The sequence below is a fragment of the Hemitrygon akajei genome, chromosome 6 (assembly GCF_048418815.1).
Source record: "Hemitrygon akajei chromosome 6, sHemAka1.3, whole genome shotgun sequence".
Classification (NCBI taxonomy): Eukaryota; Metazoa; Chordata; class Chondrichthyes; order Myliobatiformes; family Dasyatidae; genus Hemitrygon; species Hemitrygon akajei.
The window spans coordinates 103952138-103967587 of NC_133129.1; the positions used below are offsets into that span (position 1 = coordinate 103952138).

Consider the following 15450-nt stretch of genomic DNA (forward strand, 5'->3'; position numbering starts at 1 on the left):
GCTGCTGTGTAAGTGGTAGGAGTTGTCCCTGTCAGTGACTGCACAGCCCCATGTCTGAAGTAATCTCTGTTTACCTCCGGTTCTGCCACAGAGCCCTCTTTGATTATGACAAGACGAAGGACTGCGGCTTCCTCAGCCAAGCCCTCAGCTTCCACTTTGGGGACATCCTGCATGTCATCGACGCCTCAGACGAGGAGTGGTGGCAGGCCCGCAAGGTGCACTCAGATGGAGAGAGCGAGGAGATCGGTTTCATCCCCAGCAAGAGGAGGTATGGCGAACGGCTGTTTGGGCTGCAGGGATGGGGGAGTGCGAGTAGCTGGAGGGGCAGCAGAGTCTGATCTCATCACCAATCAGGACCCATTCCTTCCATTGGAGTCTTGGGGTAAGAGGAGTTCAGGCACCAAAAATTGTTCCGCATGGCACTGTATTTGTATTTCTCGCCAGGCCCCAGAGGACTTCTTTTGGGCAATAGGAAGCTGTGATCCTCAGTCCTCCAACTACGAAGGGCGGTAGTCACATGTGTGTGTGTACGTGCCCAGTTGGCAGCTCTCTGCCTCAGGACCCTACAGAAATACATGAACGCTGAGCACCCTTCAAGGTGGCACTGCCCTCAGGAGGGTACTCAGCTCCTGGAAGAGAGCTTCAGGCTTTTACCAGGAAGTATTGTGGGTCTCGAGTCTCCTCCAGTGAAAGGGCTCCTGTGCCTGCAGGGAGTGGCATTCAGGCCACGAGAGGGACCGTTTTCCACCCCATTGCAATAGGTGCAGGGTGGCTCTGGACACGCCAGTCCCAGAGGATCCAAACCCTGAGATTTCCTGTGGGAGCCAGTCCCACACAGCACGAGTCACCTCGTGGAGATACCCACTGTGCCATTCCGCAAAGCAGCAAGACAGTTCCTGTACGGGCAGCTCTCACACATGTTTCACGTCATTGCCATTGCCTGCTGTTGGCCATCACGTGGTGAGGGAGACTCTCAGTGGAAGTCTCTTCATGCAGGGGTTTTCCCCTGTGCATTGGGAACTTGCAGAATCGTGCATAGATTCCTGAACAGCTTCACTGATAGCCCGTCCACCTGTCCTTTCTGTGGGCGGGAGAAGTCAGTGTACCGTGTCTACGTGGAGTGTGAGAGGTTGCAGCTCCAGTTTGAATATCTGAAGGGTATTCCCACACTCCTAGTTTATGGGCAGCCAGTACCGGGGGGGTGGGGGGGTGGTCTGCTCACTTAGAGGTTATCCTGTAGCTTGCTCCTGGGCCTGGCCAAGATGGCCATTTGTGAGTCCAGGCAGTGTCTACCCGAGCCGACTCCTGCTCCTTTTCCGGTGCTACATTCATGCCGGGCTGTCCTTGAAGAGTGAGCATATGATCATTATGGGTTCAGTGGGGGATATCCAGGAATGGTGGGTTCCCTGGGGAACTGAGTGCATTATAGATGGTAGTAACTGTAATTTGAATTTAGCAACTCTATTGCAAATCCTAGTCTTTGCATGTCTTTTGTATTTGAATAAAGTTTTGTATATTTGCCTTAAAAAAAGGTGACGGTACGGAAAGAGAGTCATACAATGGGAGGGGCAATAATGAGGGAGGGTCACACTCTTTGGAGTGATACTGAAGGAGGGACAGTGCTGAGGGAAGGTCACACTGTGGGAGGGAAATTCTCTCCCTTCTATGGAGACTGTTTTCTTTAATGACTGTTTATTTCAATTGCAGGGTTGAGAGGAAGGAGTGGCCAAGACTAAAGGGCAAGGAACGGGTAAGGAAGGTGTTGGGTTCAGTCTGACCTTCTCCTGTGGTGAGCATGGGTGGATGAGGGGTGTGGTCATTGCCATTGGAGGGTCTCCCCTCCGATGCTGCTTACTTGTTGTTGCAGATTCCAGTATCTGCGGTTTCCTGGGTCTGCCGATTTGAATGAAACCCCCCCCCCCTTTGATGTTGGAACCATTTAGTTGGGTCGGTCTGTGTCTGTGGGGGTGGGGAAGAAGGGAAATGGCACTGGGCCTGCTTCAGGTAAAAGATCAGATACAGGTTTGGATTCATTTGTCACCTGTACATCAAAGCATACAGTGAAATGTGTTGTTTGTGTTAGGGTTATCATGTGAGGAGTGTTTGATAGCTCCGAGCCTCTATTCACTGGAATTCCAAAAAATGAGGGGGGGATCTCATTGAAGCCTATCGAATGTGGAGAGGATGTTTCCTATGTTAGGGGGGAGGTGCCAAGACCAGAGGACACAGCTCCAGAGTAGAGGGATGTCCATTTAGAATGGAGGTGAGGAGGAATTTCTTTAACCAAGGAGTAGTGAATTTGTGGGATTCATTGCCACAAGTGATTGAGGAGGGCAAGTCATTAGGTACATTTAAGACAGAGGTTAATAGATTCTTGATTGGTCAGGACATGAAGAGATACGGGGAGAAGGTGGGAGATTGGGGCTGAGGGAAAATGGATCAGACATGATGAAATGGCAGAGCAGACTCGATGGGCCAAATGGACTGCTTCTGCTCCTTTATCTTATGATCTAACCTGATGATGCGCCTACAAGTGTCGCCACACTTTCCAGTACGACATACCATGCCCACAACGTTCTGTGGAACTACACACAGATATATGGGGTGGGCTTCCAATTTTGGACTACACCAGTTAGGGTTTTGACCTTCATGTTGAACAGATCTCCAACTCCAATGATGGGCCCTTGTGGCCCTTTGCCAGAGCCTGGAGTCAATCCATCTTTTGGGTCTGTTTCGTCAGTTTTCACTGAAGGGGAAGAACTCTGATCTTTTTGGCATCGAGCACTTGGGATTCAGCAGTCTGACTGCAGACGCTCTAGGAAGAGAATAGGGGAGCACTTGGATTTACTGATCATAATTCCATCCGGTTCAAGATAAGTCAATGTTGTTCTGCTTTTTAAGAAAGGATCTAAGCATAAACTAGGAAATTATAGGCCAGTGAGTCTGACATCAGTTGTGGGTGAGTTATTGGAAAGTACTCTAAGGGACTGGATAAACGTAGACTGATTAAGGAGTCAGCATGGTAGCTCGTGTCTGAACAATTTCGAGGAAGTTACCAGGAAAGCGGATGAAGTGAATGTTGTTTACGTGGACTTTAGCAAGGCATTTGACAAGGTCCAGCACGGGAGGTTGGTCTGCATTAAATTCCATCCGCTATTTTTCCAGCTGCTCCAGATGCCACAGCAAGCCTTCCTCGCTGTCCACTACACCTCAAATCTTGGTGTTAACCATTAATTTGCTGATCCATTTGACAACGTTATCAGTTGCTTGGCATTCAAGATAAAGTAGTAAATAGAATTAGACATTGGCTTTGTGGGAGAAGCCAGAGAGTGTTGCCTCTCTGAGTGGGACTAGTGGAGTGCTGCAGAGATAGGGGCTGGGTCCATTGCTGAAAAAGATTCAGTGCTTTCCCGGCGTATATGACAAATAAACTCTCCTTGAGCTTCCAGCCGGCTACAGGTATTGATTATAACCAATGTTTTGATGACAAATTCCACTCTTTTCAGCTTCCCTGATGAAGGTAGCGGAGTTTGTCATTGAAAGATCAGTTATAATTGAAGCCTGTACCTGGCTGGAAGTCCAAGAAGAGTTTATTTGGATTCGTTGTTTGTCATCTGTATCAATGATGATAATGTGGTCAACTGGATCAGCAAATTTGCAGTGACACCAAGACTGGGGGGTAGTGCATAGCGAGAAAGGCTATCATGGTTTGCAGATGCATCGGCTGGAAAAATGGCAGATGGAATTTAATGCAGACAAGTGCCAAGTTTTGCATTTCAGTAGGACCAACCAGGGTAGGTCTTACACAGTGGGTGGTAGGGCACTGATGAGTGTGGTAGAACAGAGGGATCTGGGAATACAAGTATTCCCATTGAAAGTGGCGTCACAGGGTAGATTGGGTTGTAAAGAAAGGTTTTGGCATATTAGCCTTCATAAGTCCAAGTGTTGAGTACAGGAGATGGGATGTTATGTTGAAGTTGTGTAAGATATTGGTGAGGCCTAATTAGGAGTAATGTGTGCAGATTTGGTCACCTACCTACAAGAAAAATGTAGACAAGGATGTTGCTGGCTCTGGAGGACCTGAGTTATAAGGGAAGATTGAATAGGATAGGACTGTATTCCTTAGAGCGTAGAAGATTGAGAGGAGGTTTGACGAAGGTATACAAAATTATGAGGGGTATAGATGGGGTAAATGGAAGCAGGCTTTTTCAACTGAGGTTGAGTGAGACTAGAACTAGAGATCATGGGTTAAGGATGAAAGCTGAAATATTTAAGGGAAACATGAGGGGAAATTTCTTCACTCAGAGGGTGGTGAGAGCGTGGAACGAGCTGCCAGTGCAAGTGCTGCATACGAGCTTGATTTCAATGTCAGTGAAGTCTGGATGGTAGAGGTACGAAGGTCTATGGTCTCAGTTCAGGTCAAGGAGTAGGCAGTTTAAAGTTTTGGCATGAACTAGATGGGCCAAAGAGCCTGTTTCTGTGCTGTAGTTCTATATGACTATAGTTGGAGAAGGCTAGGTCTGTTTAAGATTCTAAAATGGAGAAAGCCTAATTTTGGTGGCATCGGAAGGGATCTAGCAGGTGTTGATTGGGTAGATTGTTTCTCGCAAAGGGATGCTTTGTAAGTGGGAGGCCATCAAAGGTGAAATATTGAGAGTACAGAATCTGTATGTTCCTGTCATCACAAAAGGCAAGGTTTATGGAGCCTTGACTATCAAAGGATACTGATACTGGTAAAGAAAAGGTGGTGTTCATCAGGTATAGGCGGTTAGAATCAAATGAGGCACTTGAGGAGTAGAGGAAATGCAGGAGAATACTTTAAAGGGAAATTAGGAGGGCTAAAAAGGACATGAGGTTGCTCTAGCAGTTAAGGTGAAAGTGAACCCCCAAGGGCTTTTTCAGTGCTGGGGTAATTTACAGCAGCTAATTAACATACATCATTGGGATGTGAGAGGGAACCAGAGCTCCTGAGGGAAAGACACATGCTCACAGGAAGAGCATACAAACTCCACATAGACAGCACTGGAGGTCGAGATCAAACCTGGATCTTTGGGGTTGTGAGGCTTACCTGCTGTTCCACCCGATTCACATGCTCTTGATGCAGATTCCGGAGGGAGCATCACTTCCAAGCAGTGACTTCAGCAGGCTGAAGCACAAGGCGTGCAAATGAATATTGGGGTGAGCCAGAGCAGATGCTTGCAGTTTGGCAGCTGGGAAACATTGGACGTGGCTCCTCAGTGAGAACCTGCCAGGAGTGCAGCTGTTGGAAGGAAGGGCAGATGAACAATAGCTGTCCTCGTCTAATGACCCATAGAACATGCTGGAGGAACTTAACAAGTTAGGTAGCTTCAATGCAGGAAAATAAAAAAAATCAATGTTTCATAAGGAGGAAGAGACCCAATATAGACTGGGGGAATGCTTTATTTAGCAGTTCTGCTCCATTCCCTACAACTGGCAGGATTTCATGGTAGCCACCCATTTGAACTCTCCCATTCCCATTCTGCCATAAAGAGGCCAAACTCGAGTTGGAGGGGCAACACCTCATCTTCCACCTGGGTAGCCTCAAACCTGCTGAATGAACATAGATTTGTGTATCTTTTGGTAACTTCTTCCTCCTTCCCTTTCTTTCTTTTCCTATTCCCCATTCTAGCTCCCTGTTACCCCTTCTCTTCTCCATCACCTCCCTCTGCTGCCTCTCAACCTCCCCTTTCTTCTATGGTCCACTGTCCTCTTCTATCAGATTCCTCCTTCAGCTTAATGAAAGGTCTTGGCCCAAATGGTGACTGTTTGTTCTCCTCCATAGGTGCCTCCTGTCGTGCTGAGTTCCTCCAGCTTTTAGTGTATGTTCTTCTTCAGTCCTTTACCTCTTCCACTGATCCCCTGCCAGCCACTCACTTCATCACCTCTACCCAACACACCTCACCTATCACCTGCCAGCTTGTACTCCTCTCCCTCCCCCCCCCACCCTATTATTCTGGCTTCTGCACCATTCTTTTCCAGACCTGATGAAGGGCCTTGGCCCAAAGTGGCGACTCTTTGTTCCTCTCCATAGATGCTGTCTGGCCTGCTGAGTTCATCCAGCACATTGGGTGTGTTACTCTGAATTCCCAGCATCTGCAGAATCTCTTGTGTTTATGATTTGCCTCTTCTAATGAACTCTCTGCTTCCTTTCTGCTGCCCAGGACATTCCTGGTGTTGGAGACGTGGGTCTACAAGGTGAGCTGCTTAGGTTGAGAATGTGCAGCCATGGCCCTTCCTTTTTGAAGTTTTGAATTTGATCAGAAAGTTTTTCCTTTTTTCCTGCTTTTACTCTCAAGATGAACTGCCCAGTTTTTTTTCTCTTTTTCTTTTTTTTAGTGTTTTTTTTGTGTTTTGGGGTTTTTTTGATGTACATTTCAATTATAAAAGTTTCTTTATCTTTTTTCTTCTTGTTATGGATAAGAGGAGAATCAATTATCTTTCTTTTTATTATATACTATTAGATTAATTCTATGTATGATTGTGATAATTTGTAAATTTCCTTTTATTTGAATTGTTATTGATATAGATTTTTGAGACAATTCTCCTCTTGTTTATATATGTACTTTAGATTGATAAAGAAAGAGAATGTGCAGCCACTCCCTGTTTACACAGTGACAGTTCTTTCCCCCACCCACCCCTGACCCCTCCCCAGAGGTCACAGAAAGGCAGCCCCAGTGTTTCCAGCTCCTTCATTAGTCCTTGGGACACGTTTCAGTCCACCTAAGTGTTCATATTTTCTTTGGATGCTATCCCACCCCTATGTTCACCTCCATCCAGACGTGCTCTCAGCTGTGGGGGCAACTCAGCTGTTGATCTGCCTCCCTCCAGTCCTGAGCACACAGCTGGGCCGGGGTTAGGTGCTAAGGAGGGTTTAAGTAGCAGCCCATCCCCTCTCACCATATGGCCCTGGCAGCACAAATACTTGCTGTTGCCCGCATCTGTTCTCTGCTCTCTCTCTACATACTTGCTCTGAGACCCCTTCACCCATTGTCCAGTGCTCTCCAGCCCCAATGACACCACCTTCTACTGTTAACTCCATTGTTTCACCCCTATCTCTGTAATCCCTACGTCCATCGTTACCGCTGTCTGGCCCTTACACCCCTCCCCATCTCTGTAACCCTCTCTGACCCCTACACCCCTTCCCAAATCTGTAACCCCATCCAGTGCCTACACCCCTTCCCAGCTCGGTGATTCCCTCTGGCCCCTACACTTAACCCCCTCTGGTCTCTGCACTCCTCTTCACCTCTATAACCTCCTCCAGTACTTACACTTCTCCTTGACTCTGTAACCCACTTCGGTCCCTACACACTTCTCTGTGTCTGTGAACCATCCATCCCCAATTCTCTCAGCCCCCCCATCACTGTGACCCTCCAACAGATCCTGCATTCTCCAGGATACATATTCCTACCTCTCTCACCTCTCCAACCATTGCTAAACTGTTGATGATTGCACCCCAATCTCTGGAATTCCCTCTTTGCAGTTAATCGTTCCGGTGCAGTCCCTTCTCACATGTCGGATTAGCTGGGGCCGGTGTGTGTAAGTGGCCATGTCTCAGCCTCTGCGGTCCGTGCTCTCGGCTTTGGGTGATGAGTGTAACATGTCCCCTAACGTGTGGTCTTCCCCACAGGGAGCCGCGACGATCGGATTTTGAGCTACGAGGCTGTTGTACAGATGGAAGGTGAGTGAGAGATGCTGACCCCTTCATGTTCCAGCCTCTCAGCATCTGGTGACAGTGCCCCATTGTGGGAGGGGTGCTACTGGGGGAGGGTCACACTGTGGGAGGGGTGGTACTGTGGGAGGGGGAGGTACTGAGGGAGGGGTGGTACTGTGGGAGGGTCACACTATGGGAGGGGTGCTACTGAGGGAGGGTCACACTGTGGGAGGGGTGGTACTGTGGGAGGGGGAGGTACTGAGGGAGGGGTGGTACTGTGGGAGGGGTGCTACTGAGGGAGGGTCACTGTGGGAGGAGTGGTACTGAGGGAGGGTCACTGTGGACGGGGTAATACTGAGGGAGGAGTGGTACTGATGGAGGGTCACACTGTGGGAGGGGAGGTACTGAGGGAGGGTCACACTGTGGGAGGGGTGGTACTGAGGGAGGGTCACATTGTGGGAGGGGTGGTACTGAGGGATGGTCACACTGTGGGAGGGGTGGTACTGATGGAGGGTCACACTGTGGGAGGGGAGGTACTGAGGGAGGGTCACACTGTGGGAGGTGTGGTACTGAGGGAGGGTCACACTGTGGGAGAGTGATACTGAAGGAGGGTCACACCGTGGTAGGGGTGGTACTGATGGAGGGTCACACTGTGGGAGGGGAGGTACTGAGGGAGAGTCACACTGTGGGAGGGGATGTACTGAGGGAGGGTCACACTGTGGGAGGGGATGTACTGATGGAGGGTCACACTGTGGGAGGGGAGGTACTGAGGGAGGGTCACACTGTGGGAGGGGATGTACTGAGGGGGGTCACACTGTGGGAGGGGAGGTACTGAGGGAGGGTCACTGTGGACGGGGTAATACTGAGGGAGGAGTGGTACTGAGGGAGGGTCACACTGTGGGAGGGGAGGTACTGAGGGAGGGTCACACAGTGGGGGTGGTACTGAGGGAGGGTCACACTGTGGGAGGGGTGCTACTGCGGGAGGGTCACACTGTGGGAGGAGTGGTACTGAGGGAGGGTCACACTTTGCAGGGGAGGTACTGAGGGAGGGTCACACTGTGGGAGGGGAGGTACTGAAGGAGGGTCACATTGTGGGGGGGGTGGTACTGAGGGAGGGTCACACTGTGGGAGGGGAGGTACTGAGGGAGGGTCACTGGGAGGAGTGGTACTGAGGGAGGGTCACTGGGAGGGGAGGTACTGAGGGAGGGTCACACTGTGGGAGGGGAGGTACTGAGGGAGGGTCACTGTGGACGGGGTAATACTGAGGGAGGAGTGGTACTGAGGGAGGGTCACTGTGGGAGGGGTGCTACTGAGGGAGGGTCACACTGTGGGAGGAGTGGTACTGAGGGAGGGTCACACTGTGGGAGGGGAGGTACTGAGGGAGGCTCACTGTGGGTGGGGAGGTACTGAGGGAGGGTCACATTGTGGGGGGGTGGTACTGAGGGAGGGTCACACTGTGGGAGGGGAGGTACTGAGGGAGGGTCACTGTGGACGGGGTAATACTGAGGGAGGAGTGGTACTGAGGGAGGGTCACTGTGGGAGGGGAGGTACTGAGGGAGGGTCATTGTGGGGAGGTGGTACTGAGGGAGGGTCACACTGTGGGAGGGGAGGTACTGAGGGAGGGTCACTGTGGGGGGGTGGTACTGAGGGAGGGTCACACTGTGGGAGGGGACGTACTGAGGAAGGGACACACTGTGGGAGGGGAGGTACTGAGGGAGGGTCACTGTGGGGGGGTGGTACTGAGGGAGGGTCACACTGTGGGAGGGGAGGTACTGAGGGAGGGTCACACTGTGGGAGGGGTGGTACTCAGGGAGGGTCACACTGTGGGAGGGGCGGTACTGAGGGAGGGTCACACTGTGGGGGGGAGGTACTGAGGGAGGGTCACTGGGAGGAGTGGTACTGAGGGAGGGTCACTGGGAGGGGAGGTACTGAGGGAGGGTCACACTGTGGGAGGGGAGGTACTGAGGGAGGGTCACTGTGGACAGGGTAATACTGAGGGAGGAGTGGTACTGAGGGAGGGTCACTGTGGGAGGGGAGGTACTGAAGGAGGGTTATTGTGGGGGGTGGTACTGAGGGAGGGTCACACTGTGTGAGGGAAAGTACTGAGGGAGGGTCACTGTGGGAGGGGAGGTACTGAGGGAGGGTCACACTGTGGGAGGGAAAGTACTGAGGGAGGGTCACTGTGGGAGGGGAGGTACTGAAGGAGGGTTATTGTGGGGGGTGGTACTGAGGGAGGGTCACACTGTGTGAGGGAAAGTACTGAGGGAGGGTCACACTGCAGGAGGGGAGGTACTGAGGGAGGGTCACACTGTGGGAGGGAAAGTACTGAGGGAGGGTCACACTGCAGGAGGGGAGGTACTGAGGGAGGAGTGGTACTGAGGGAGGGTCACTGTGGGAGGGGAGGTACTGAAGGAGGGTTATTGTGGGGGGTGGTACTGAGGGAGGGTCACACTGTGTGAGGGAAAGTACTGAGGGAGGGTCACTGTGGGAGGGAAGGTACTGAGGGAGGGTCACACTGTGGGAGGGGAGGTACTGAGGGAGGGTCACTGGGAGGAGTGGTACTGAGGGAGGGTCACACTGTGGGAGGGAAAGTACTGTGGGAGGGTCACTGTGGGAGGGGAGGTACTGAGGGAGGGTCACACTGTGGGAGGGAAAGTACTGAGGGAGGGTCACTGTGGGAGGGGAGGTACTGAGGGAGTGTCACACTGTGGGAGGGGAGGTACTGAGGGAGGGTCACTGTGGGAGGGGAGGTACTGAAGGAGGGTCACACTGTGGGAGGGGATGTACTGAGGGAGGGTTACTGTGGGAGGGGAGGTACTGAAGGAGGGTCACACTGGGAGGGAAGGTACTGAGGGAGGGTCACACTGTGGGAGGGAAGGTACTGAGGGAGGGTCACACTGCAGGAGGGGAGGTACTGAGGGAGGGTCACACTGTGGGAGGGAAAGTACTGAGGGAGGGTCACTGTGGGAGGGGAGGTACTGAAGGAGGGTCACACTGGGAGGGAAGGTACTGAGGGAGGGTCACACTGTGGGAGGGAAGGTACTGAGGGAGGGTCACACTGCAGGAGGGGAGGTACTGAGGGAGGGTCACACTGTGGGAGGGAAAGTACTGAGGGAGGGTCACACTGTGGGAGTGGTGGTACTGAGGGAGTGTCACACTGTGGGAAGAGTGGTACTGAGGGAGGGTCACACTATGGGAGGGGTGGTACTGAGGGAGGGTCACTGTGGGAGGGGCGGTACTGAGGGAGGGTCACTGTGGGAGGGAAGGTACTGAGGGAGGGTCACACTGTGGGAGGAGTAATACTGAGGGAGGGGTGGTACTGACATAACACCCCTGGGTGACAGAGCAATACAGCACAGGAACAAGTTGTCCATCTCCCTCTCAGGTGAATATCAATGATTCATTAGTTCTGATTTGTATCGGAAACAGAAGGGACTCTCAGAGCCAAAGGGACAGTCACCATCTCCAAACCAGTGTATGTAGAGCCGGGTTTGTACTGTGTGCGTGTGTAGGATTGTCAATGTTTGCTTTGCACACTGGATCCCTGGAGGGGATGAATGTCCGTCGGGGGAACTGAGTCTCTCTGTCCTCCTTCTGCAGTGCATTATGCTCGTCCCATCATCATTCTGGGTCCCACCAAGGACAGGGTGAACGATGACCTGCTCTCCGAATTCCCGGACAAATTTGGATCCTGTGTTCCACGTGAGTTTGTCATTGGCCTCTGTCTGATCCCATTATATGTAAACTGCTAGTGTCACAGTGAGATCTTGCTTTGTCTGAGGGTAGAGAAAATTCACAAAGGTCTATTCATACACTGAGGTCCTTTTTCCATGAACTTATGTTGAGGGATTCTGGCAACTAACCACTCCATAGGGTCAGTAAATGGAGTGAAACCGTGCAGCAATTTTGCCTGAAGGCAGCAGGAATATATTAAAATGCAGTGAGTGGAGGGTAGCTACTCTCGCTGTCCACAGTGAGGCCGCCAGTAACATAACTGCTGTCTGTCTGATGGGAATAGTGGGGTAACTCTGGATTGAACCCAACCCATCTCCCTTGTCACTCTGCAGATACGACCCGGACCAAACGTGACTACGAGGTGGATGGACGGGACTATCACTTCGTAGCATCTCGCGAGCAAATGGAGAAGGATATTCAGAACCACAGGTTCATCGAGGCAGGCCAGTACAACACACACCTGTATGGGACCAGCGTACAGTCGGTGCGTGAGGTGGCGGAGCAGGTAATCACTGGGGAATACTCACCATCACCACCGGGTCGAGCTGCTGCTGTGCCACAGAACTGACACGGTCATGTGGTGGTTAGCTTTACAGCACCAGCAATCGGGTTCCATTCCCGCTGCTGTCTGTAAGGAGTTCATACCTTCTCCCTGAGACCGCATGGGTTTCCCCCCCACTTCCCAAAACGTATGGTTAGGATTAGTGAGTGTGGGCATGCTATGTTGGTGTTGGAAGTGTGGTCACCCTTGCGGGCTGCCCCCAGCACATCCCTGGACTACGTTGGTCATTGACGCAGACGATGGATTTCACTGATGCTGGAAATCAGCAGGCCAGGCAGCATCTATGGAAAAGAGTAAACTGTCGGTGTTTCGGGCCGAGATCCTCATGAAGGGTTTCAGCCTGAAGCATTGACTGTTTACTCATTCTCCATAGATGCTGCCTGGCCTGCTGGGTTCCTCCAGCATTTTGTATGTATTACGATGCATTTCACTGCATGTTTTGCTGTTTCAATGTACACATGACAAATAAAGCCAATCTTTATCTTTAAGGAAGGTTTCCTTCTATCTACCCTATCTCTCCCTCCATCAGTTTCCCCTCAAGCTCCTCCACTCTAAGGAGAAAGGCCAAAGCCTCTCCTGTCTCTCCTCCTAACTGAGGTGCTCTGGCTCAGGCACTGTCACTGGTGAACCCCTTCTACAGTGCATCATATGTTTCCTAAAGTGTGGAAACCACAACTCTACATGATAATCCAGCAGGACTAAAAACATAGTGCAGCTCTCCAGCCCAGAATGTCGTGCCAACCTTTTAACCTACTTTAAGGTCAATCTAACCATTCCCTCCTACATGACCATCCATTTTTCTATCATCCATGTGCCTCTCTAAGAACCTTTTAAATGTATCTGCTTTTCCCACCACTCCTGGCAGCGCGTTCCATGGTGCACCCTCTGTGTGCAAAAAAAAAGTGTACCTCTGACATAGCAGTTAATACTTTAATCACCTTTAAAATATGCCCCTCACTCCCTGGTGGTATGACGGCAAATTATGAGAGCATTAAGAAGTGTTAATTGGGAACATCTTTTTTCTGCCAAGTCCACATCAGACACATGGAAGGTGTTTAAAGATCAACTGCACAGAGTACAGGAAAGGTATATTCCTGTTAGAAGGAAGGATGGGGATGGAAAGATAAAAGAACTTTGGATGTCCAGAGAGATGATGAATTTAGTCAAGAAGAAAAAGTATGTAAAACTTCAGAAGTCAAGATCAAATGAAGTACATGAGGATTATAAAAAAAAAACAGAAAATAACTAAAGAAGAGAGTTAGAAAAGCCAGAGGGACCGTGTCGAGAAGGATTAAGGTGACTGCCAAGGCATTCTATACATACATCAAAGGTAAGAGGGTGGGACCACTCAAGGATAAAGAGGGGAACGTTTGTTTGGATGCAGGGAATGAGAGTCAGGTACTTTGCCAAGGAAAAGGATGTGGAGGACCAGGAGATCAGTGCTGAGTGTACAAATATTTGAAGGAGTTTAGAGGTTAAGGGGGGAGGAAGTGTTGGGCCTCCTAAGGAGTATTAAGGTGGATAAGTTCCCAGGGCCTGATGGGATTTACCCCAGGTTATTAAAGGAGGCAAGAGACGAGATTGACAATAGACAATAGGTGCAGAAGTAGACCATTCGGCCCTTCGAGCCTGCACCGCCATTTTGAGATCATGGCTGATCAACTACTATCAATACCCGATTCCTGCCTTGTCCCCATATCCCTTGATTCCCCTATCCATAAGATACCTATCTAGCTCCTTCTTGAAAGCATCCAGAGAATTGGCCTCCACTACCTTCCGAGGCAGTGCATTCCAGACCCCCACAACTCTCTGGGAGAAGAAGTTTTTCCTTAACTCTGTCCTAAATGACCTACCCCTTATTTTCAAACCATGCCCTCTGGTACTGAACTCTCCCAGCATCTGGAACATATTTCCTGCCTCTATCTTGTCCAATCCCTTAATAATCGTATATGTTTCAATCAGATCCCCTCTCAATCTCCTTAATTCCAGCGTGTACAAGCCCAGTCTCTCTAACCTCTCTGCGTAAGACAGTCCAGACATCCCAGGAATTAACCTCGTGAATCTACGCTGCACTTCCTCTACAGCCAGGATGTCCTTCCTTAACCCTGGAGACCAAAACTGTACACAATACTCCAGGTGTGGTCTCACTAGGGCTCTGTACAAATGCAAGAGGATTTCCTTGCTCTTGTACTCAATTCCCTTTGTAATAAAGGCCAACATTCCATTAGCCTTCTTCACTGCCTGCTGCACTTGCTCATTCACCTTCAGTGACTGATGAACAAGGACTCCTAGATCTCTTTGTATTTCTCCCTTACCTAACTCTACACCGTTCAGATAATAAACTGCCTTCCTGTTCTTACTCCCAAAGTGGATAACCTCACACTTATTCACATTAAACGTCATCTGCCAAGTATCTGCCCACTCACCCAGCCTATCCAAGTCACCCTGAATTCTCCTAACATCCTCATCACATGTCACACTGCCACCTGTTAAATTTGCTGATGTTATTCTCAATGCCTTCATCCAAATCGTTGACGTAAATTGTAAACAGCTGTGGTCCCAATACCGAGCCCTGTGGCACCCCACTAGTCACCACCTGCCATTCCGAGAAACACCCATTCACTGCTCCCTTTGCTTTCTATCTGCCAACCAGTTTTCTATCCATGTCAATGCCTTCCCCCGATGCCATGAGCTTTGATTTTACCCACCAATCTCCTATGTGTGACCTTATCAAATGCCTTCTGAAAATCGAGGTACACTACATCCACTGGATCTCCCCCGTCTAACTTCCTGGTTACATCCTCAAAAAACTCCAACAGATTAGTAAAGTATGATTTACCCTTGGTAAATCCATGCTGGCTCGGCCCAATCCTATCACTGCTATCTAGATATGCCACTATTTCATCCTTAATAATGGACTCTAGCATCTTCCCCACCACCGATGTCAGGCTGACAGGTCGATAGTTCTCCATTTTCTCCCTCCCTCCTTTCTTAAAAAGTGGGATAACATTAGCCATTCTCCAATCTTCAGGAACTGATCCTGAATCTAAGGAACATTGGAAAATTATTACCAATGCATCTGCAATTTCCAGGGCCACCTCCTTTAGTACCCTAGGATGCAGACCATCTGGACCTGGGGATTTGTCAGCCTTCAGTTCCATCAGTCTTCTCATCACCGTTTCCTTCCTAATGTCAATCAGTTTCATTTCCTCTGTTACCCTATGTCCTTGGCCCATCCATACATCTGGGAGATTGCTTGTGTCTTCCTTAGTGAAAACAGATCTAAAGTACTCATTAAATTCTTCTGCCATTTCTCTGTTTCCCATAACAATTTCACCCAATTCATTCTTCAAGGGCCCAGCATTGTTCTTAACTATCTTCTTTCTCTTCACATACCTAAAAAAGCTTTTGCTATCTTCCTTTATATTCCTGGCTAGCTTGCGTTCGTACCTCATTTTTTCTCCCCGTATTGTCTTTTTAG

At 50.0% G+C, this 15450-nt stretch overlaps 1 protein-coding gene across 9 annotated transcripts in view; it reads left to right on the forward strand.

Annotated features, from left to right (window-relative positions):
- Nucleotides 1-15450, forward strand: part of LOC140729370 (disks large homolog 4) — a 731896-nt gene that overhangs the window by 702922 nt on the left and 13524 nt on the right. For all 9 annotated transcript variants that reach the window (XM_073049034.1, XM_073049035.1, XM_073049036.1 and 6 more), the window contains 6 exons: nt 92-268; nt 1708-1750; nt 6183-6216; nt 7649-7699; nt 11273-11374; nt 11740-11912. In XM_073049034.1, the coding sequence (XP_072905135.1) occupies nt 92-268; nt 1708-1750; nt 6183-6216; nt 7649-7699; nt 11273-11374; nt 11740-11912 (580 nt within the window). The remainder of the gene's footprint in view (nt 1-91; nt 269-1707; nt 1751-6182; nt 6217-7648; nt 7700-11272; nt 11375-11739; nt 11913-15450) is intronic.